The sequence below is a fragment of the Haliotis rufescens genome, unplaced genomic scaffold (genome assembly GCF_023055435.1).
Source record: "Haliotis rufescens isolate VD_foot unplaced genomic scaffold, xgHalRufe1.0.p SCAF_20, whole genome shotgun sequence".
In the NCBI taxonomy this organism is placed as follows: Eukaryota; Metazoa; Mollusca; class Gastropoda; order Lepetellida; family Haliotidae; genus Haliotis; species Haliotis rufescens.
In genome coordinates this window covers 21,996,419-22,022,077 of record NW_025963891.1, presented here as the reverse complement: position 1 = coordinate 22,022,077, position 25,659 = coordinate 21,996,419, and the positions used below count along the sequence as shown (strand labels likewise).

The window sequence follows — 25,659 nt, the reverse complement described above, 5'->3', positions numbered from 1 at the left end:
ATAAAAACATATTTGTAAGACAAGTGATTTATCATAGAACTCTTCCATCCTATAATATCTTCCCTAAAAGGTTAAATGGTAGTTAACCAACATGTTTGCTTTTTCTTCAGAAACATTATTTAAGGCTTTTGAACAAAAATATAGATCCAAAGCTCTTGGGATGAAATTTCTTTGTTGATGTTGATATTCATTATTTCACCGTTTCCTGTTGACAGATTATTTTTTACAGTCTCTTTTACACCATTAATTGCCGTGCTTAAGTCTGTACTGAATGATAAGTCCAGGATTTATAGTCATTCCTTCCTTATAATATCCAAGTCTAGATAAGCAGACAGTCTGAGGAAGCCAGTCTTATATAGGGACTTGTTCTCATTATTGATATAAGTTAGTAATTATCATTTAACCCAGTAATAATTTCCTTGGAGACTCGTGGAAGTCTACACCTTCAAAGTTTGACAGTTTTGTCTTCTTGAACTTGCTGATGTAATATTTTATCTCTGCAGGCTTCTAAGAATTTCAATTGTGTGTGTGTAACAACTGCCAAGTTAGCCAATGTATAGAGCCCTGCATGCTTGCCCAGGGTAGTAGTTTGTTGGAGGCTATCACACTTGCCACATAACTGAGTAATCTACACGTAATCCTTGCCTAAGCTTGAGGGATGTATTGTGATTTGTCTTGGGTCCAAACACTTGATCGTTCAACCTGTTTATCAGGAATTTAGGCAAGATCTGAGTAATCTATTGTGTTTTGCAATCAGCCAGAAAATGGGGCTTAATTACGTATAGATTTTTCCTGTGGTGTGTAAGAATGGCTGGTCTTTGAACAAGGTGGTTCAATTCATGTTACGTACATTGCTCAAGCACAACTGAATTCTATTGAAATGTACTCTGTTAGGTGGGAGGTATTTCATGTTTGTCTGATTAAGTTGTTATCACTGTCATAGATAGCTTACATATCATCCAAGGTATTGATGAAGATCAGTGCTTGGATCTACAGATTTCAAGGTCTGTCAGTCTTCAAAAAACCAACTAAGACTTGACTAATATGAATATTTTTTCAATGTTGAGATGAGTAAATGTGTTAGATATATAAGTCCTCTTCACTGATGAAATTGCTCTTAACACCAGAATGATTTTTCTTTACCTAACTGTATGAAAGAATTGAGTGTAGATGTTATTAGTAAATTGGTTTGTCATACATGCCTCAAGGCTAGATTCAACTCATTTAGCACATGTCTCCTCACGAGAGACTAAAATTCTTCAAGTATTATTATCAACTTAAGCATATATAGATCTATGTGATGTGCTTGAAATTATGCATGAAAGCCTAGTGGTTCTTGTCATAACCCTAACTCAAAGATTAAAATATTAGGGTGTCCCTAGATTAAGGACCCTCTTTAATTTCAAACTCTGTACAGCTGTTTAAGTTTTTACTAAAATAGTTGAACGTAGCTGTGTTCTATGAAATAATTGGGTTGGTGTACTTAAATTAAAAACTCCAATACAAATCTTAAAATTTGAATCATCTGTTAGTAGACATCTCTCTCTCTCTCTCTCTCTCTCTCTCTCTCTCTCTCTCTCTCTCTCTCTCTCTCTCTCTCTCTCTCTCGTTCGTTCGTTTATTCGTCAGATCATACAATGGCGTTTAGCAGAGATTTCCATTAAATATTAAAGGCTCTTGTCGCTTCTATTTAAAGTAGCCACATTGGTGCCAAAGGTTCTCCATGAATGTTCCATGTGCTTTCTTTGTTGCTATGAGATGTTTGGACTCCCCGGGGATGTTTTTTGACAGATGTTTTCTTCAGTAAAAAACTCTTAGACCATATGGTAATGCAACGGTTACTATCATAGACACGGATTAAGAACTTGTTACTATGTCATGAGTATGATGGATAGATTTCCATATCATGCGAAAAGTTTCTGATTTCTGTTCAGTGAGGATTTATCATGTGTTTTGATAACTCTTGGCTTGCAAGCTGGTGTGTTGTAACGAAACAAGATTGCTGCTCCCGTTATTATTTCCATGGTTGAGGATGGTAGTTCGCTCAAACAGACGGTGATGTCATACATTGGAGCCACGTTGTGATGCAGCATGTGAAACACCTACAAACATTGCTCCTTTAATGATATGTTTGTTCTGAGATAGATAAGAAGTTAGTGCTCTGTCATTATGGCCTTACATACCTGTCTCTTGTAACCTTAGTTTGGAAATACAATCCCCCATAATGGTCGGTATGTCTAACGCTACATTGCCGCAGTCACCCTGCCTTTGATGTAAGAAGACCCAGCAGAAATAAGGCCACAAGGTGAACAAATTTTTAAAAATATGCAACTTTTTGATGGAATTTAGAATGTAATTACATGAGTAAAATTGCCAGTTTGAAGGGATACAGTTTTACAACTGGTGTTATGTTGCGTCTGTCACCCCTTTAGGATATGAAGGGTGGATACAACAATGTCTGCCATGTTGGGTAGCTCCTACTGGGGGACCAAAGTAGGTTGGGATTAGCCCTGCATCATGTGTGAGTATTCAATTATAGGCATCACAACCAGTCTAGATGATAGAGTAGGTTTGTCAAGCTATATTCAACAGCATAACAAAAAAAAAGAAATCATTTTGTAAATGATTTCATAGATGACCTGTTACTTTAGTGGAATTGTGCAAACACCTTTTATGAGATTTCTTTTTTTACTTTAGGTTTTTGAAATATATGAAATAAACATAGCATTTATAGAACAGATTTGTATGAAGTATTTCCATGATGTTAATCATTTTCATGAGGACTTGTTTCTTCATCATGTTATAACCAAAGTTTTGAAATTTTGATGGAATATTTTCAAAATCTATCTGTTGCTTGAACGACTAGAATGTGAATAAATTTGTAACCCCAAGTTTGAGTAATAAATCTAGTTTAGAGCCTCAGACTGATTCCAAGATCCTAATCAGATCGTATGTTGACAAGGTTATCCACGGGCAGGTAGACATTGCTACTGTTTATAAGTTATAGGCCATATTGTAAAGTGTTATACTTTGAAAGTGTGGGACGTTGCTCATTACATCAATCACTAGTGCATCTGGTCCACATCGTTTAGCTGGAATATGCCTGATTAAAACAACCAACCAAACAAATATATGTACTGTTCATAATCCTCAGTAAAGACAGATAGATGTTTAATTGCACACTGATCTAACACAATGAAACACTGATTGATAAAACAAAATTATGTAAGAGAAGTTGTGAAACAGTAAGATGTTTGACATTTCTTGTGATGTACAAGAATAGATTTATGTTTTTGTTTTCTCCAGTATTCGTAAAAGAATTCTACACACACTAAGTGCAGGCAGAGACCGGAAACTGTACCAATTGGAAGTATAGGGTCACCTGAGTGTAATAAGCCAATGTTTGCAGGCTTTGTGCTATGTTTAGACCCTCAGCCAAGGTTCTTGTCATTTGATAAAGGAATCTGGTCTTTAGATTGATGTCCATGATTAAATTACACCAACCTTAGTATCATTTCATAGGGACACAATGCTGATAGACATATTCATCAAGTTTGATAGGAAAAACAACATCGCTCCCAAGGCTAAAAAAATCAACAATTTCATATCTCTGGAGCTCAAAAACTGAAATGTTTACCAAATGACTTGATGTGAGATGTTCATGATCCAAGCCAGATGGCCTGGATACCGGTTATTGTTTTTTGCTTTGCAACAAAGAAAAACTATCTGCCCGGTAATCAGTCAGATCTCTCAGTTTCCCTCTGATCAAAGTGCAATGGATGTTGTACCTTCCTTGGTAATACTGTCTAAGTCCTGTAGAATCTTGACACAAACATTCCACCAGTTCAATCCATCATTGCCCATGAAGATGATACACACATGCACTTGATTCATGGTGCTCATGGATTATGAATCTCTTATTGAAAGTCTACGCTTAGCGGCCAAATTTAGATCCATGATAACATGCAGCTTTGACCAGTCTTCATGGGAGGCTGAGTGTTTCAAGGATCTTTGAAAGCAGCCATATCAGTGATTGGAATTGCAAAACAGTAGGCGTTCTTTTCCATTACGAACAGGTTTCTCTTTGTTTTGTGAAAACACAAAGAAAATAGAGATTCAGTCTTACCTGTCCTAAATCGTTGTGTTAAGCTGGGATTGTGGCTCCTGGAGTATGGGGAACATCTTTACAGTACTGCAAATTGTTTACCATTATCTCAAGAGGTTTACCGTTATCTCAAGTTGTTGAATAGTGTCTCATTTCAGTTTATTACCATTATCTCAAGTTGTTTACCTTTATCTCAAGTTGTTTACCATTATCTCTAGTTGTTGAATAATATTTCAGTTCACTTACCAGTATCTCAATCTATTTACCAGTCCATCAGTTTAGTTTCCTTTACCTTAGTTTGTTTACCAATATCTCAATTTGTTAATCCTCAGCTTGTATGACAGTGCCTCAAAGTTAAAAGTTTCCAATGAGCCAAACCAGAGGTTTTGGATACCAGGAGTTTGGGATGGAGAATGGTATGAGACAAACTTTAAGATTGGCAATATTTTGAAAAAAGTCATTTTGACCTTTAGGAGACAAATATGAACATGACAAATGTATTGCAAACTTTGGTTTAGACAGAAAAAAAATTGTTTGTCTAACTTTCCCTCCTTGGCATTTTGTGAACCATAATTGCTTTCTCTGTACAAGACAATTTCGAGAAACACAATCCTGCCGTCAAATTGATTTTGCTCAACTATAAAACAACTGTCATGGGACATGAGTCTGAAATATTTTACAGCTAAAATTTCTTTGGCATGACACTTAATAAATCTTCCATCCATTGAAGACAGTTCAGACAGATAATGTAGCCTCATTATTTTAATACTGAATCTTGTCATTTCCAAAGCAATAAAACTTTCATGTACATCTTTGATCATTTCTAATACCTTACCTTGAGATTCACTGTTCAGCTTATTGTAAAGTTCATGCAATGTGGTTATGCAAGTCAAGCTTTTTAAATGTCAAATGTTAGCACCCAGATAGTGGAGGTTTAGATTAGCAAGATGAATGAAAGACATATCTTATCCTGAAGACAGTTTTATCTATGGTGAGTATTTCAAATGCCAGCTGGCGATGTGGAGATGGGCTTCTTTTCACGTTTACCTCACCCGGCGTTGTGTTTTGGCAACAGTTATCTTGTGTTTTCCCACTAGGGGGCAGTTAAAGCATTAAAAGATGTTCATTGATTGTGCATACAACACATGCAACGAAGGAGGGAGCGTTGGCTTGATGGAAACATGCAGGGGACTGTTTTAGCTAATGGCCATTTTATACATGTTATCGTCTTGTAATTAACTGTTGATGATGGAGAAAGTTTGTTGTACAAAGTTTTGGAGGTTTTATGATGTGTTTGTTGATGCCTCAAAGAACTCCAGAAAAAACTTCTCAGCTTGAATGAAGTTGTGTTCATTTGTATGATAGCATTAGCATGGTATGTGCATTAGCTGTATTCTTCAGAAGAATGTAAAAGAGAATATTTTGAACATATGTTTTGTCAGTGTTGGTTCTAAAAACAGTTGGTTGAAAAGACAGTCCTGACAGTGACAGACTGTCATATCTTATCTCAACACTGAACATCAGTGAGGAAAAACACTATCCAGTTGATCCCCAGCTGATCAGAACTGATCAGCTACAAATCTGGCTTATTGATAGCAGTATGGATTGGGAGATTGTAGAACATTCTTCAAAGACTGGCTCGCAGATTGGGTTTCATTGGGCCTATTCAAGGTTCTTGTCTTTTAGATCCATGTTGTGCTAGTCTGTTTGAACTTTTCTAGCATGTCTGTATTTATGGGATGCACTGTTCTGCATAAGTTTAACATTTTGAAAAAGAAATCAGTAAAATTCATGCGGTATAGAATATTGATCCTGTTTTGAGATCAAGTCACTCAATGATTCACACATTCATTATATGCCTCGATCTCTCTGATGGTGTTCATGGGGGTAAATAATAAAAGTACACAATTTAGTCCAGCAGTTGCCGCCTTCTAGTTACATAACAACATGATATAGCCCTGTTTCCCTGTCAAATGATGAGTAGTATATATTGTAAAAAGTAGATCACAGTATCATTTGAAACTGTTTTAAACTGCAATTGTGGCCCAACCTAGCCGTAACTATTTATGAGGGTTGTATATTATTACCGCTGTATGTTACAAAATAGCTCTTAATTTGAGATTAGGATATTCACACACTTTCTGTTGATTCTGTACCAATAATACCTGGCCTCATGACAGCAGTCCTATATGATTGACATAATGACTGACATTCACTTGTATATGGCCATGGTATTCAGGTGTAGAACATACAGGATGATATAAATATTGCCATTAACCTTTGCCTGAACTCGCACTGGTTGGCTGGGTACACATGTCTACAGGCTTGTACAGGTCCGGGACACCATAATGCAGATCCGGGACACCATAATGATATCATCAACTCATTTTGTTGATTAATTAACTTGAAGAGGCACAAAACTTCTTACTGAGCCTGCTGAGCTTTACGTTTATCATTAATGGGTCTGCTTGATTAAATTGATGATGACTGTAATTAACTTGGCTGTAACCTATTTATGTCTGTAATCAAAACAACTATTATTTTATGATGTTACTGAGGTCAAGAGGACACAAGCTTTCATATGGAATCAACATGCGACCAAAACAATATCAGCGAGATCCGGTGATGATATTGAACATGCTTGGACGATGGTGATCATAATGGCTGCCAGTTTTGAGGGTTATATAGGGTAATAACAATCCCATCATGCTTCCATTGTAGGAAGGAGCTGTGTTGATTAGGGCAACTTTACGATACTGTTAATCCCGCCTGGAAGGGGAATTATTAATCAGGATAACACATGTGCAGTGGATGACTGTCATAGCTCGTCACAATCGGGGGGAGATCAGTGTATTGGTCAGTGATTGGCTGATTGGGCTAGCTATCACCAGTATGTGCACTTCCCACGACAGTCACTGTTATCAGGGATGATGGATATATTGATTTCCCTAATACCTTGGACAAGTTTGATTTTCTGAAGCTAGTTATGTGATTTTGAAATTGTTCAGTCCTGGAAGTGATGTGGGGAGTGGACATGAGGTGGTGAAATTGAGGCTTGATGTGTACCACCGTGTGTGATGTGCTTGATTGATGTGTTTGCACGTTGCACTTGCAAATGAAATAGAATGGGGTGATCAAGTTTGGGTCTTTAGTCCACTTTCAGCAACATGGCCTACTGAGTAATGATGCGGCTGCTTTACACGACCTTCAGAATGGGGACACACAGGGGACCCCAGTTAGAATAGGCCCCAGCTTTTGTATGCTTGTAAGAGGCGATGAAATTGGGGCATGTTCTTAATGTCCACCACAGGTCTTCCTGGTCCTGACTTATTTCTTAAAGGCTGCCATCAATATAGTTAGAATGTTGCTGACTTAGGTGTGAACATTCACTCACTCGCTTCAGAATAGGGTAGGGATGTAGTGTAGTTCCTGTAAACCTGTGAAATATGAAGGAATCAGTGTTATTTGTATAGACAAATGACATTTGGAGAGTGTTGGAAATATCCAAGTTATCATCGTCTCAAGTGATAGTCTGCATTATTGTTTAAGAAAGATACCTTTCACTCACTCACATAGTATGTCTCGCATAGAAACTATTTTGGAGTTTATGAGTGTAATTATCTTGAATGAAGCTATTGCAGTAATCTGTACTTGTTTACTTTAAAGATTGAAGTTCAGATTCTTTTGATCAATGGAAATTAGTTTGGTGTTTGAGAACTCAAGGATATCTTCTTAAAACAAAATATCTCCACAAAGTTTCTGTGAAAACCATAAGATCTGTGGTCATCCACTATCACTGTGATATTCTGATTACATCAGGTTTCAGTATGAGCTCCTCTGCAGAGTTTGTTGAGATTGTTTTGGTGGCTGAATTTCCATCAGGGTTTAACAAAGATAATACTGTTCTTTTGCCATTGCATATATAGGTGAGGTTCAGTCAGAAGCTGAACTGAGCATATGGCATGGTGTGTTGCGTGTTGTCTGCCAAGTCAGTCTCTCGTCCATTCATGCATCCAGAAAAGTGCAACAATCAGAAAACTTGACATGATAATGATCATAAAGAATAGAGTTTCAATTCATCGTCAACACTGAACTTTGACTGTTGGAAAATATGCTTTTGTTTCCCATAACAGCGTTAGAAATTGGCACTAGTCCTATGGTCTTTGCCAAACTGTCCAATAGTTAAGGTATCATGAGGACTAGTAGAAATGTGCCCTTTTTAAGGGTTTTGCTATATGTTATCGTTATAAGGACAAGTGGACTAAAACTGTTAGTTTCTACCGCTGCTATGGTAGGTAAATTTAAAACTTGCACTACAAATGAAGAAAACAAGTCTCCAAAACAAAATATATAATAATTTCCTTAAATCAAATGTCCTGCAGTATCATATTTGGCAGGTAGTTCCAGTAGTCCATTAACCTTCTTTCAAATGAACATCGTTTCCATCGCTGCATAAGGTTATGTACAATGTATGGAGGACAATACATAAAAGTGTTTTTTTCTTCAGCATCCTTTTGATTTGCACACACATTAATGCCATGCCCCCACATCAGGCAGATCATGCTACACGGTCAATGGTTAATACAATCAGGTCTTTTCCTTGCTTTGTCATGACTAATATATGCCTTCTGACTGTAATTAACTTCCAACTTGTGAACATGGATATATCACTCTGAATGGGAGCTGCAGTACTTTCGTGCTTGTTTTCCTCTGTTGTTTTCTCAATAGATTGGATAACCATTTTGCATTCAAATGTTAAAAAAATGCAATTGTAAAGATCAACAGTTATCTCTGTCTCCTTGTTGGCATTTTGCAGAGTTAGACTTACATTGTTAGAGAAGTCTGGTGGGCACCAGTCCCTGTAATGGCAAATGTCGTTTTGACTATGTGTCAATTTCAAGTCTGGTTGGAATTCTTTTGGACATGTTTCGGACATTTTAAAGGTTGAAAAAGAAATTGGAGGGAGAAGTAAAGAATGGGATTGAATGTCAAATTTGTTTAGTTTTGTTTAGTCTTAACATCAAATTAAGCTAGGAATTCTGCATTATTGAAGGACGCTGAAAATACAAGGTACATACTGTGGATATTTCATGCAAATATTACAGTGGCGTTATTTAGTAATAGTTAACATTTCTGCAGTTGTTACCCTTCTCTTGCTTAATTTCAAATGCTGTGTGTCTTTTATGCTATAGCTCAGTGGATGCATGTTTTCGGCTGTGATATATGAGACTGTCAGTGTATTATGAACTTCTGTAAATGCAATTCTCTATCATACTTAACAAAGGTCCTATCGCCATGATGGTTCTATCTACAGAAACATAAAGAAACTAAAGAACTAAGTGCATGTCAGGAGCAATAGGCATGTGTACTAAGGAATGCTGCTTTGAACATTTCCTAGCTGCTAATCTTATTACTTAATCCCACAAGACATTTGTCAGATCTAATTTGCTACTCGTACTGGAGGTTGCTGGGGAGGCAGTGATAACACAGTAAGACATTAGTCTCAGGATTCAACCCTGGATGGCCATGGTGCAAGAGGAGGAGTTCAGTTGGTGTGAGGCTGTAAATTGTATATGTGCTGGGGAAAATGTCTTGTGCCCCTCCCTGCCTTTAACAGCTCACTGCAGGGTGAGCCACTGCCATTGGAAGGTCCTTACCAACTGGGGGGTCTAAGACCTGGATCACTTTGACTTTGACTTTGACTCTCCTATGACATCAATGTGACATGCTGTGTTACAACTGAAAAACTGTTCAAGGCGGCATTACTCCCAAATCACTCACTCACTTACTACAACTAGGAGGAGTAATGCCACATATTATCCCTAATTGATGGTCTTGCACTTTGGGGGCATGGTGGCAATGTCGTCTGAGGCACTGCAATTTAGTATGCCAAGTTGTGTGTCTTAGGTTGACAGAAAGCCATGATCACAGGTTTGAATGCCAGATTCACCCTGATTGTGTTTCTAGGTCTGTCAGCACCATACCCATGCTCGTCGGTTTCATCAAAGTGGCAAATGCCTAACACGTGCATCACCCCGAGCTTTTCTTTCAAATCATTCCATGATATAACTGGAATAGTGTTCGAAGTGGCATTAAACCAAACTCCCTCAAGTGATCCAACTTACTGGTAGATGATGCTTTGTGAGAGGAGTGATCATTGGTTATGTAGTCCAGATGTTACGAAAATAACGGGATATTAATAAGTACAATCATTTATTACTGTCAGTATCCCTTTAATGATGAAATGCTATGGCTGTAGCCTGTAGTCTGTAGTCAGCCATGAAGCAGGCACTGGTGTAGGTGGAAACCAATTTTGAGGCTTTTGCCGAGATACATGATCTGTTACCTGCATCTACTCAGCAGCACTCCTTCTCCACTCCTGTGCCACTCCTGCATGATAAAGGAGTCTTGCAATAATTACAGGGGAGGAGAACTCGTATTGCAATTTGCGCAAAAATTAAATTTGATAATTTTGTATTTCATTTGTGGTGAAGAAATTTATAGAAGTGTCTCTCAGTGCGTTGTAACATGTGGGGTATAATTCGGGATTAGAATTAATATTGATCATCATTTGGATATCAACACCTTGTAATGTGGTTTAAATGCTTTTGTGAACATTTGGTATTGATTTTCACATGATTCCAAGAAAGATGCATGAGCATCTGTTTATCATATTCCTTTATGCCTGTACAGATGTCTCAAAGCACCATAATTCCAAATTTATTGAGTAATGTGTGTGAGGGAATGTGGTGCTTCCGTGGCTGGGACTTGGTGGTGGGAGGTACGTGTGAAATGCTCCCAGCGTGCTGGCGCACTGTCTGCCGCCATGAGGGAAGGCAGTCAGATGGAAGGGAATCGGAAATCAGCTTGATCCTCCGGGTTCATTGTAGCAGCGATGTGACGTCAAGTGTTAAATTGTGTTCAAGTTTGGCTCTATAGCATTTGGTAATGTGTTAAATAAAAATGTGCTTGGTTTAAAAAAAATATCAGAAATTATTTAATACCCCCAAAATACATTCAGCTTAGGTATTAGTTGCTAATGATTATATGGTTTTGGATTTCAAAGACTTTGTATTTCAAAGAGATGTCAATCTATGATTATTATGATTATGTTTTGTTATGTATGTATCAAAGTAAGGATCAGAGCTATCATAACTTGACATGCGAACAGCGAAGTTATGATGAAATATGTCATTTACAACAAAATACAATGCCTTTGTTAAATTGGCTTGACTAAGCAATATTCTTTTCAGATCGAATCAATTACCAAAATTATTTGCAAGTTTGAAAGGCGACTTTTCTCGGGGTTTAGGCAATGGATAAGCTAAGTTGATTGGCTTTTTTTTGCTTCTCAAAGGATTGTCTTCAGTCAATGTTCATTTTATTAGATTGGTTCGCCACTCAGTTTTGCATTCGGAAGCCCAGGGTGATTATTAGTGTCTTTTTTCTGAAAGCAGAGTTGAAGCCTTGTTAGAGACGTTAATGGTGGCAAGCATTTTCATTAAGAATGTCATTCATTACAAGACACTCTCAAGACTAATATGTTTGAATGGCTAGTTAAGAAATAGTTGGTAACATAAAAGTATTTTTATCAAATGTGAAAAAGTAATTATGAAATTTACTATATTAAATAAATAAGAGTAACCATCAAAGTGAACACATTAAGTATATTTATCTATTTGATATAAATATTCATTTTCTGTAGCAAGTTGCTTGTTATGAATAGATGCAAAATTGCTGATTTTGCGTTAAAAAATATTCACTCCCTTACTGTAGTAAAATCAAAGGTTTGATACTCAAAACCAGTCGAGTCTCAATTATCCTCTGTTAAGTTTGAAACCTCGACACATTCCAGATTGTTGCAATCCTAATATTTAATCAATGTCCACAGGAAAGTATACACAGGAATTCATCCATGATAGGTAACAACCTTGGAATGTTCTTTGTTGACGCTAAAGTCAAGCTTGTCATCTGTCGGTAGAAAATATTGAACTCTGCCAATGATCAACTTTTAATAAGAAGGTAATGTTGCCACATTGTTGGGATGCTTGGTGGGTGACATAATCAACTGGGTTTTTGTCCTTGTTTATTAATGTTTATTGCTGGTTATGCAAACACTTGTCGATTGTGTGGTATTTAGGTGAAGGTATGAGCGTCCCTATCGACACAAGTGTCAGAGATTTTAAGTTTATTGAACAGTATGGATTTTGGAAGAATTTAAGGAATGTTTGATAAGAGCGTTATCTTAAACATTCATTACTTGTGTGTGAAATTAGTAAAAAATGATTGGATTGCAATGTAGAAATTAAAATATGGTAAGTATGAATAAGGTTCATATTGTGTCTTTTCTACTGTAAATACTGGTGAGGATAGAAGTATTGAAACATTCCCCATGAAAGATTTTTAAACAGAATTATTAAAATAACACCAATACAAGACCACTTGACAGCTCAATATTTGTGAAAACGGGTGACCAGAGAACCAATTGTTTATATTTGATCATAGAACTCCAATGAACCATAATATTCAGATGCACAGCTTTTGAAATGAAGGATTCAAATTATTAGATGAATACTTTTGACAGCATCACAGGTGACACTGGCATAATGGAAGCGGGATACTGTGAGAGGTGGATCTGCTTGGCTGATGCTGTGTTGACAGCTTGCAGATGGCCGGTGTGAATAGATTGAGATGATGCAAGCTGTCTGGCTATCATCTGCTGGGTTGTGGGAGACAGTGGATTGAAGCACAATCACATGCACCTGTTACCATTCAGGCGAAATAGCCTGGAAGTGACATGTGAAACAAGCAAGTCACCATTTTCAGCCTTTAAAGACTAGTCAAGAGGACTAATAGAAGCCTTTTATCACTAGTCCTCAGAGTTTGTAGCTAGTCCTGCATGAAGAGACACAAATATTTACTTTGTATTCTTTTACTTTTATTCAGATCCAATTTGTTGCAAAATTGAAACTTTGAGAACTGGTTTAGAGTTATTGCCCTCAAATGTTCCTTGTCAAGGAGGACTACATCAATAAATTATTACTTGCCCTTGAAGGCGACTATGCTTGTCCTAAGAGGCGACTTACAGGATCGAGTGGTCAGGCTCGCTGACTTGGTTGATGCATGTCATCGATGCACCCAATTGCGTGTATCGATGCTCATGATATTAATCACTGGATTGACTGGTCCAGACTCGATTATTTACAGACTGCTGTCATATAGCTGGAATATTGCTGAGTGCGGCGTTAAACAACAAACCAACCAACTTGCCCTTGACACAATTTACTAGTCTCAGGCTAACAAACTAGCATGGATTTGAAAGGCTGATTATGGGGTACCAGAGTGACGTGAACACTCATTTTGCCATTACATATGCAGTGAAACCTTTTGAACTGTTTCTTCAGCAACTTGATATGACATTGAGGAAGATGCACCTTTGACTGACCTCTGCAGAATATGTACTCTAATACTGACACTCTGCTTGTGTGGAAGTAAGATAACATGAGAGATTTTCATTGGTCCAAGTGTTGGCTTGTCACGCCAAAACCTTGTGTTCAATGTACAAGGAGTGAAGCACGTTTTTGGTGTCCCAACACATTCAAATGGCTGGACTATTTCAAACTGTGGCATGAAACAGTACACACTCACTTTGCTGAGTGATTGAGGAAGAACTACTAAATGTTTCATTAGCATTGGCAATGGAACAGCCTCAGTGTACATTGGCTAGGCCATAAGGGGGCACGGGTGGCCCAGTCGTCTAAGGCGCCGTGATTCGCTGTGCAGAGTTGCATCCCCTGGACACGCCAGAAACCTATGATTGTGGGTGCGAATCCCGGTTCACCCCGATTATGTTTCTAGGCTTGTCAGCACCATACCCGTGCTCGCTGGTTTCACCGAAGTGGTAAATGTCTGAGACCTGCATCACTTCGGGCTTTCCTCCGACATTAAGCTGACACGCCGTGATATAACTGGAATAATGTTAAAAGTGACATTAAACCCAACTCACTCACTCACTGGCAAGGCCATAAGAAAGACGTCTGGATGGGTTTAGATACTGGCCACACTGGCTCTGTGTACCAGTAATTTTGGTGAAAACTGTTTATCCCTTCAGTTGTCCTATGGATTATTCATCTTCATTTGATGTAATTAGAAAGCTGACATGGATCCATCTTGTTGTCTTGTTATGGTTAAGATGTGGTCCATATCCTCTTGTTCAGTCTCATGTTCATTAATTACAAAACATGCTAGAAACAATGGCTACCTGAACTCACTCTTATGAGAATGTTGCCTTGATTGCATCAGCTGTTTTTGAAACTGTTACTCGTGTGACAGTGATTGGCAACAATGGGATGTTCATGAGCTTACTGCTTAATTGTGCCGCCATTAAATATCAGTCTCAGCCAGACATTCTGGTCAGTTGCCAGAAGCTCCAACACTCAGGCCAAAAGTTCTTGTTGAAATAAAGTTACTGTGAACAACAACTTTCACACGCTTTTGAATGAGAAATTGACTGTAATTGTGTAAACTTGATAAAGACATACATAATTCCTCTATTACATCATATCCATAAATCCCATCGTTTGGCCATAATAACTCCATAAAATCTACAAATCTTTCAACAGTATTTTAGGTGATGGATCATCTGTGTCTGAAACAAGGGGAGGAGGGGGGCCTGGGGGTCTTGGCCTGGGGCCCTAGACTATCATCTAGTCTCTGAAATGAACATATCGTACAGAAAAAACAGTTGTTCAGTTATCTTTATAAAAATATAATAAAAGGGAGCCCAGTGACTCTCTTCATTTTCAGATACTGATACTGCAGTAATCTAGACTTGCCAAATGTTATACTTATAGACTTGCATGGGCTGTATTTTATATATATTTGTATCAGGGTCTGTAAGACAGACTACTGGGGCCCATACATCTTCTTATATTAGGGTTATGAAAAGGATCCCTTGATTTTTATGGTTAATTTCGAGCACTGGTATTGTCATTAGTAGTGTTTCTGCCGAGTGAGCAGAAGGTCAGTTGTTTAATACCTACACCCCTCATATGAAAGATGTTAAAGATGGTACTTGTTTTTACCCTGCCTGGCACTCAGCATTAATGGAAAAAACAAGGACTGGTTGGAGTCAGTATACTATGTCTAAGTGAGGTATCCATGTTAAACTGTGGCTGGACTAGTACAAGCAGACACATTTGGGGTCAGTGAGGATTTTAGCACATTTTGTAGTCTGAGCACTCCTGAAATCCGTTTTGGTTTATATGGCAAGGCACTTGGTTTTCATCCTTATTTTCCAACACTGATCTATCCAAATGTTCTGAGTATTAAGTGTTAAGTTGATGAGAACAACAGATCTTAAGGGTGTATTTTGATCTGTGTTTTCAACCAGCATATGTGTTTTCATAGGAGTTGCACATTTCTGCATACTGTATTATACCCTTCAACTTTGTACCTAAACAGATGTTGACTCAGTTGTTTGCTGCAACCCAAGAACATTCGGGTTTCGAATTGGTCCCCAGTAACATCTTTCACATAAGAGGCGACTAAATGTATCAGATGGGCAGCCTCGGTGATGTGTTTGATTTGATTTTACAGAAAGTTAAAATCTTATTTTTGAGAACTACATGGCCTTGGGTTGGATACTTTGTGTAAATATAATTGTATCTGAACAGGTTGTCTGTCTCACAGTCCCTGATCTGTTTTGTTTTTCCTTTTGCCCAGCCCTTTCTGTAATGCAAAAGTCCTAAATGAAGCAAGTCTAGATTTTCTTCAGGTCCCGAATCTCCCATCTCACTGGGGCTCCTTTTTCAATTAAAGTTTTCAAAATTATGTATTTTCAGAGACTATTGAACAGGTTGTCCATATGAATTTTCACTTTCCTGTTGCCTACAGGCTAGCATGTGACTCACTCCTGGTTCAGCAGTATCCCAAGCATAGCTTAACAGGATGTATACCAGAACACAACTTACATTGTACAATACATGCAATACAATACAATACAATATAATACAATTTTGTGGTTGTTTGTTGTTTAACGCTGCACTCAGCAGTAATCCAGCTATATGACAGCAGTCTGTAAATAACTGAGTCTGGACCAGACAATCCAGTGATTGACATCATAAGCATCGATCCACACAATTGGGATCGATGACATGCATCAAACCAAGTCAGCGAGACTGACCACCAAATCCCATTAGTCGCCTCTTAAAACAAGCATAGTTGCCTTTTATGGCAAGCATGAGTTGCTTAAGACCTATTCTATGCCGTATCTTCACGGGTCACAATACAATACAATACATGTATATTCACATGAATTTAACTGTACGCTTTGTTATTGGTGATGGCAATGATATATGGGTATATACAAAGATGTACATTATATGTATATTGCTCTGAGACCATATGAATTGTACAAATGGTGGAATATCTGCATGTTTCCTAACTGGTTTTCCTGGCAAGTCTAGATGAAACAAATGGCAAGTCTAGATAGGTTGAATCCGATCAGCATTTGGCTTTTATGAAATGAAATTATTTTAAAAATCGAGGTATTAATGCAGTGTCCTAGAGAATAATGATTTCATGGACCTCTGCATAGCGAGTGCCAAGCCTCACCCTGGCTCCTGATGTGCCGACGCATTAACCCCCATGGCTGCAGCATCACCCCATCCCATACATTTCAAACATGGTTGCCACGATGACAGGTTGTTGTGATGTGTGGACACAATATCACCGATAAACAGCCTGTAAAAAACCTTCTGCTCATGCCTCAAATTGGAATGTTAAATGCCAAAAAAACATTGCTTTGGAATTATGTACAAATTCAATTTATTGATGACATAAACATTATTTCTTCTGAACCCGAAAATTCAGAACTGCATGAAAATGCAAACACAAGCTTGCTTTTGAAAAGGAATATGATTTCTTTGGGTAAACAGACACCATTTACAAAAACCAACAGTACAAGAGTCCTGAGAGAGCATATCTTTCTTTGACAGGGATGGAGAATTCGAGAACATGGTTTCCATCAGGGGTCTTGTGAAGGACTGTAAACAAACAGTCATCTTGTCCCTGAAATCCTTCACAAATATGCCTGCAAACATGGCCTCAGATCTGTCTTCCAGCCTTCCGGCCAGTTGGCTGGCTATACTACAGCCTCAGACGCTTGTAGGCACTCTTCCACTATTGTGCAGATAATTTAAGGGTTTGATAATATCGGAAACATTTGTCCCAATTTGATTTGTTTGGTTGTGAGGACCTTGGAGAGAGGGGCGATGTAAATGGAGTAATTGATTTGGAAATTTAACAAATTCAGTTTACGTAAGGAAGCATTTTTTAATGACAGTTTTCCTCATGTTGCACTGTTTTTGTTGTTGAGGGGTTGTTGTGGCATCAGCGCTGTTGCTTGATGGTAACAACAGTTTAACATATGAAGGTAGAGGGATGTGTTGAGGGGGATCGTAATGCCAATGGGAAATGACTGAAGAGGAAAAGACATATAGGAGCTGTAGTAGGGATTTATCGACACTTGATCAGAGGCGGATATTCGGCCCAAGTCTGCACCAAATGTCATTAAAAATTTCCAAAGGGGAATAAAAAAATAAATAAATAACTATTAATGTAGTTAATTTAAGTAACAATATTTTCCAAATTTGCATGCTATTACATCACACAAGTCGCCACCTGTTTTAAAATGGGAATTAATTTGCTTATTGTTTGATATATATAACGCTCTATCTTTAATGATTCGACTTGTAGTCTGTGACTCTTGATTGTACTGCTTCATCTTAGCGATTAACTTAAGAGGTGAGGTGAAATGGGGAGTAACAGCGCGTCCAAGATTATTGCACTTATAGAGCGATGTGCATGCACGTGTGTGTGAATGCGTCCGTGCGTGCGTGCGTGTGTGTGTGCGTGCGTGATATGTCGTGATACACTCCCGATTAGTGACATTTAGAGTTGTGAAGTGAACACAAAGCCAGGAGACATCCTGAAGGAGAAGAATTTTACCTCTACCCAACACGTGTTTCCCAGTTCATCAAGTGAACAATTGTCTTTCTTTCTGTGAAAACTGACACAGAATTATATGTTCCACACTATTTTCTGGAACAGATTATTTTTTTTAAAAATATGCCAGACCCTCTTCCCAACACTGGAAGAACACTGAAATGAATGTTGAGGAATACTCTTTTGAAAATCCAGAATTGTTAGACACAACATGGACACTTACAGTCAATCTTTGCACCAGCACGACGACCAATCAAACATTGATTAGGATTGACCAATTGAAGTTGGAGCACCAACACTGGTTTCATGTTAAGTTTCTTAATCACATTTCAACTATTACATCATAATTCTTACCAGTAACATTTGTTAAGAGTTGGGCATTACACTACTGTATCATGATTAGTTTGAGTTGACTTTAACACCGTTTTGAATAGTACTCAAGCAATATTGTGTCATCTTAATGTTGGAGGAAAGCCTGAAGTGATGCAGGCCTCAGGCGTTTACCACTTTGGTGAAACCCACTAGCACGGGTATGGTGCTAACATACCTAGAAACGTAATCAGGGCGAATTGGGATTTGAACCCACAATCAGAGGTTTCTGGCGTGACCAAGGAATGAAACTCTGCACAGCAAATTGCATTGCCTTAAACAACTGGGCCACCCATGCTCCCTCAGACTTGTTATAGTGTCATTTATTCTTAATTAAAGCTAAAATGGATTGAATTATCATCAACCTGCCCGCATGTTATCAAAAATGAGTGGGCCACTGTAACTTGATAATGCCCTCATATTGCTTGCCGACGGGCCATTATCACGTCCATTGTTAGGTGACGTCATTTTGAATAGTGACGTCATCTGGTTTGTTCTATGACGTTTCCATATTTGTAAAAATGGGTCAGTGACATTCGTGTTGATTGCAGTAAATGTTTCAAAACCGATATTGCTGTTTCTTTTATTTGTTAACTAATTTCAGCTATAATAACGGTAATGCTAATTTTCAGGGTATTATCATTTGCAGAAGCCCTCGGTTTGGAAGACCTCAGGCTTCTGCAAATCATAGTGCCCTGAAAAATAGCATTACCCTTATAACATAGCCATTTTGGGAATTGTGGAAGGTATGAAAGTGTGCAAACATCATTACCATGTTAACAACAAAGATTGCATTTCTCAAACAACTGATTAATACTTAGGTTGACATGTTGAAAATTAGAGATTTTCTGGTGATTGTTTTATGTTTAATTTACATTTCAGCAAATGTATGACTGGTGTCATTCATTTAAAGTTTGTTAACAGATTGCATTCATTGCGTATTCTGTTTCTGATGGAAACTGACACTTGTTAATTGCATTACTCAGTTTCAAATTGATTAGCTATCAATAATTTACAGTTTTCTTTTTCTCTTTTTCAGAGCTTATTGGAAATAATAAAAAGTTCAACGTAAACTTCCAAGATGGCGATGGGTGAGTAAACATCATGGTTATTCATGAGCTTGCTAAAGAGGAAGCTCTAGGCTTTCTGAACAGACAAATTGTCTCCAGATAGGGATAAATTGCTTGTATTTGAAGCCGTCCAGCAGGGAAAATTGGATGTACATATCAGCCAAAGTGATGTCAATATCAGCCCTCATATTGCTTGATTCACTGCATTCAAGGCCCATGAAATGATGTCTGGGGAAATGTGGACACACAGGCTCTTGACACTTTTGAAGAAATATCAAACCTGTCCGCAATATCAAATTCATTTTTTTCTACACAGGATATTCATTAGATCTGGAGTTTCTCTTGATAACTAATGTAATTGTGTCATTGAATTTGCTCCCATTATGCTCTGTCATCATGGCCACAATTTGTCCAAACTTGGTTTGTCAATTCTCTTGGTAAGATAGTGTAATTGTGTGACATTGCATTCAGTGTGTAACACGTTTAGTGCATTTGTTGGTGCATCTCAAGGGACAGACAGAAGTCTCGTCACCTCATCCCGTCAACCGTAGAGTTAGAAACCAGAGCGATAATAAGATCAACAGACAAAAATGATGGTACAGCAGTAGAAAGTAACTCATTTTTGTCACTGTAGACCTCATGATGTGTACAGGAAAGTTTCTTATTTTAGTAATTTTCACAAGTCCTATGGATAATTTTACTCTCGAGACTTATGGTTTGACAGGTTTCAAAATTAACAAAAGCCTGCATGTCTGAGACTAGTGACATTTCCTAGAGCACTGCCACTTTTATAATTAGTAGGTGGCAACTCAGCAGCACATCATTCTTCAGATTAGAGAGTCTGGTTGGGATTATATTAGACAAAAGCCACTTTCTAACATGGTTTGAGAATGGCTGCCTGTCACATATTAGCTACTATCTAAGATGGTTGGTCAGATTGTGGCCTGTGCATTGTTATTGTGTTTTCCTACAAATGTAAAACAAAGGTCTGAATAAAGAGGTTGGAGTAAAAGGTGTTACATGGGAGCTTGGGTGGATGAAGCTGTTGCAGAGACTGGTTTAGACTATTGGAAGATTGACCGTTGTGTAGGTGCAGTCTTGGTCTAGACTGCCCAATAAGTGGTCACTGTTAACTCGGCAATCTGTCCTCCATTAGACAGGCAATCAGCTTCTTCCAGAATGTATAAGATGATCACAGTTGGAGTTTTCAGACAGGGAAAGTGTTGTCAGCTAAACCAATGTCAATTATAATTTACACTATCATAGTACTGTTTTTGACCGTATCATGCAAGGCTAAGGCAAATTCTGCTTTAGAAGCTGACTTGAAGTGCTCCCAGATGGATGACGGTGTCTGAGTCTTTAGGCTGATGCATTTAAGGAGGCCTGACCCTTAGATGGGTGGAACTTCCACTCATTTGTGTTGTAACTAGCCAGCCAAATAGATTTGACTGTAATGCACCTTCCCTTCCCAGTAATTAAGCTTATACAAGGAGCGTCAGGCTATTTTGTCAAGTCTAGCTTTAGCTCCAAGTCCATTGTTACCGAGTGCCTCACATCCACTGATATAAGTATGTAGGATCCATTGACATGAAATACTTCGTGTTCATTGATAAACAGAATAAAGGGAACATCTCCCATACCCTTTTGTCATTGTGTCCCCAAGTATACGTTTCATTCATGGGGTAAGTCTTGTGACAGAAGAGGGGAGGACATGGTTGTGGAGTGTCACATGAAAGTTGATATCTACATCTAGTCTGAAGCAGCTCAGCTGGGAACTAAGGATCCATGGCAGTCATTCATAAAATCAACTGAATCAAAACAAGGCCTCATCTCCATCTATTTGTAATCGACAGTCCAATTTTCTGCATCTTTGGTTTACAAGGGCATGGGCAATTCCCACAGTCTGTCAAAATCCACTGATTCTCTGCATGAGCTCCAGTAGAACAAACCCTTGAATTTATATCTTCGTGGGTCTCCCCATCTGCTTTATCCATATCTCATATTGTCTGCTTGATAGGCACGATATTGGCAGTATAGTTGCTATTAACGATTGTAAATTTCATGCATGTCAGGTTTAAATGCCTATTATGGCAGATACGTTTGGATATACATGCCTAGTTAGTGTCAGCTTCTGAGGGTTATGTTTGTAACCGATGCTTTATGCATTCAAAGATGGATTTGAATGTGAATCAAACACTTTTTGTTATCATCGGACAGTTAAGCAATTGATTAGTGATTGTGTTAGCATGTATAAAAGATTTCGGTTGAAGTTGAGTTGCAATGGAACACGTTTTGAAGTGTGATTAATAGTGGCAGATTTCAAGATAGATTTTTCATTGATAAGGGATCCAAATATAATGTGTATTTGTATTGTTAACAAGTCTTGATATATTTCACAGTATAGAGAAACCAATTAAAAATGCATTGTGGAAACTTGTAAAATCAGTTTCTGAAAAAGAATTGTTTTTTATTTCTGTTGTAAAATCCTTGGTGACTGCACTGCATGCAATGTTTTCAAAAAAGGAAATCATGTTAGATATTATTTGTGATAATAAGAGCATCGGAGCCTACTTTCACAAATTGTAGAGCCATTTTAATTGGCTAATGGAGGCTTCCATTTGTAAACATAACTTGATTCATGCACTGACTAACAGAACATAGTAATCTACCTGGGATTAATGGCAAATTGGGCAAAAAGGTGAGAACAGAGTTTGGTTTAGGTTCACGTGTGTTGAAGGGTTTTTCCAGGTGCAAATGTTTGCTCTTCATTTATTAATCATGTTTCTTTAGCAACAAGGTTTTTTCCATTACATTGCTGCTTGTTCAGATTATATATGTGATCAATAGTGGTAGAATTTGTTTGAAAGTTTTCGATCTGGTTGACCATTGTTATCATGAGGAGGATTAAAACCGTTTCAATGAGGAACCGAGGTGGGCCCAACCAAGTGAATATTTCCAGGTAGGTGTTGGTGAGAAATATGTGATTGTTTTCACTGGGAAGGTTGAACAAGGTCAAGACTTGCCAAGTGTGTTGTTGTTTACTTTGTTTGGTGGAATATTTTGTTTTTCAAAATCCCTGGATTATTTCTTCAAAAAGTGTATTATGCCATTTGAAGATTTGGAATTTGTTCCCTGTTGAGGTTGGTTATTACATGACTGTGTTGTGTTCCTGTCAATGTACATTTCATGTAGATTTCTTTCTCATAAGGATTTCCAAGTTGGGGATGATATCGGAGCCTCTTTGTGTCACAAGGGAGGATTATGTTATTGGTTGTGTGAAAACCGATACAATACAATCAGACTCTAAGATATATCTCCTATAATCCTCTTTACACATTTAGCAATATCTGCCAAGGTCAGAGAGATCTGTTCATTCACAGAAACCAGGAGCATTGACGTTCCTATCCCACTTGATCATGACCGACCTACGATGGCTAAGTATTTCCTCTTATTGTGTCCGGATTACGTGGAGCCTGTGACAGCTCTACTGAAATGTGTGTCATTGTCTGCTTCATGTCGAAGGACAGTGTTGTCGTAAAGGTGCAACTCCTCTCGCAGCTAATAGCTGGTCTTCACACCTTTTTCAATGTCAATCGCGATACCTGTCTCGCTGTTTACACACGCCAGTCATCCTCCCATTGTTGATGCTGCTAGTCAGATGAATACAACTTTTCCTTCTGGTATACTATTGAATCACTGAGTGGCTGACTCATGGCTGTCAACTTGTGCGGGGCAGTTATTGGCGATCTTCCAGAGAGAATATATGTGTTGATTAATTTCTCCCCACCTGACATTTCCCATGCTGATCATGCCAAATAGAACCACGAACATGTCACCCTGGCAGAGGACAAGGATCATGCTCTAGAAGAGAGGACATGTCATAGATATATACCGCTACGAAAGCTGATATCGATTTAGGCTGTGAACGTGTCACTTCACATCACTTTGCACCTATACTACTGAAAAATAAGTTAAGGACATCTGTCATGGCAGGACAGATTAACTGCAGTAATATGAAAGAAGTGGGTGGTCCTTAACTTCTTTTGAGTAGTATATGTGTGTTCAATGCTATGGGTAGTGTAAACCATCTGGAAATCTGGTCTCCAGTAGGGTTTGAATTTTTATAGTGGAGTTGTATCATTATGCAAAAAAATATTACATTACAGCATTTATCATCCCAAACTGGCTTTCACAAGGGATATTGCTTGGGTTATATCTCAAAGGAGATATGGCTGCAATGAAATTGCATTACAATGCTTTGAAGACAGTTGTAAAGTCATTGGTTACCATGAAGTCACAATCAAATGACATCGCTAATCTCTCTGTCACTGAAGCTGGTGAACTGTACTTATACATAAGATATTACAGTTTAGAAACTGAAAAAATTGGAGGATTGATTCTGGATGATAAATAGAATCTTATCCTCCTGTCTTTTGATATCAATTATTTCAACACTCATCAATAAATATTAAACATTCCTCAGCAAGCCTCAGTCTGTTACATTAATGAATATTAAAACTTTATGATAAGGATTCCTGTGGTATGGTTTATTAATTCCAGAATCACTTATTTGCTGATGCGACATTAAATTTGAACTGGCCTAACTCACTCATTTCTTAAGTCTGATGATGTGAGTATTTGACATTAATATTTTGGATTTTTTTTCTGTGCAACTTAAAAATGAAACTTTCCCTTAAAGATCGTCTGAAACGGTGAATGTGGGTCAAACATTGTGTGGTTGTTTGTTTGGATTTTTGTACAAGGAAAGACCTAGGAAGTGCACTGGTGTTTACACTTAGCATGTGAACCACATATTTGAGAACAAACTCGGCGTGCATCGTTGACATTGATTTGCATACAGTTCGCTCATGGTACAACTTGGAGCAACTTGTTCCACAAATGTGTCTCGTAAATCACCTTATTTTCAAATCACACATTTCGGGATTCTTTGCATCTGAATAAACTTTGTTCAGTGCACACACATGCTAGACAATGGAAGATTTCTTCCGGGCGTAAAGAATGGACATTTTTGGACATGGCATCTCCATGAACCATATTGCATGCTGGAGGGAGAATCACTATCAAAACATGTTGTCTGTGGTGGGTTTGTTCAGTTGGGTTCATTGCTGGGGGGATGGGTCATAAGCCATGTGAGGAGGAGGACATGTATAAACTTCATGTTTTACACGAATAACTTGCTGTTCCATCGAGAATTTTATAGTACAAAAACACCAACTTGGGACATGTAAATAGAATATTTATAGGGCGCAGTGATAGGAACATGGCAAACATTATGTAAATAAAATACAGGCCACAAAACCCTTTCCATATTTATATTTTTTACAGATTTTAAAGTTATTTGCAATGTACATCAGCTACGTTGATTGTCAGCTTAGTGTAATGGTTGTCAGCATTGTTGGTGTCCCCATCATGATATTACTGCATTATTTCTTACAAATGGTGTGAAAGCAAGTATCACACTCTTACAAGCTGTACTAGTCTGTGTCCCATTTACTTCACGCTTTTGATGTTTAGGTGAAGGATCTGGTTGATGCACATTGAAATCAAGCAAAAGAATCAAGAATCAAGAATTTTATCATACAAAAAGGCCCACTCGGGACAGTGTATAATTAACAAACAACATGGCACAGTGATAAGAACATGGCAGTTGGTTATACATATCATAAATGCAGCACAACATGATGAAAATAAAAACAACAGAACACTTTCCATACATCTGATTATACAAGCCTCAGGTTATTTGCAATGTACATCAGTATATATACTGATTATCTGATTATAAATATTACATAGATGTAAATAACAGATACAGAATTACCAAGTTTTTTGCTATTACTTAGGTCTCGGCTGAAACATGTGAAAAATGGCTCCTGCAACGAAACTTAAACATTATTTTGAAGGGTCACACATGCCCTGGTCTATCTCACACTATAATCCTTATTATTTTCTCTTCTGCCCTGCCCTTTCTGTAAGGGAAAAGCCCTAAATGAAGCCATTCTTGATTTTCCTCAGGTTCTGAATCTTCCCTTTCACTGGTGCTCTTTTTCAATTTAAATGGAGTTATTTGCTTCTACCAAAATAATATAT

The 25,659-nt window shown here is 38.0% G+C and overlaps 1 protein-coding gene across 2 annotated transcripts in view; it reads left to right on the top strand.

Moving 5' to 3' along the window:
- Positions 1-25,659, top strand: part of LOC124137949 (caskin-2-like) — a 232,591-nt gene that overhangs the window by 33,901 nt on the left and 173,031 nt on the right. For both annotated transcript variants that reach the window (XM_046504412.2, XM_046504420.2), the window contains exon 2: positions 19,521-19,572. In XM_046504412.2, the coding sequence (XP_046360368.2) occupies positions 19,521-19,572 (52 nt within the window). The remainder of the gene's footprint in view (positions 1-19,520; positions 19,573-25,659) is intronic.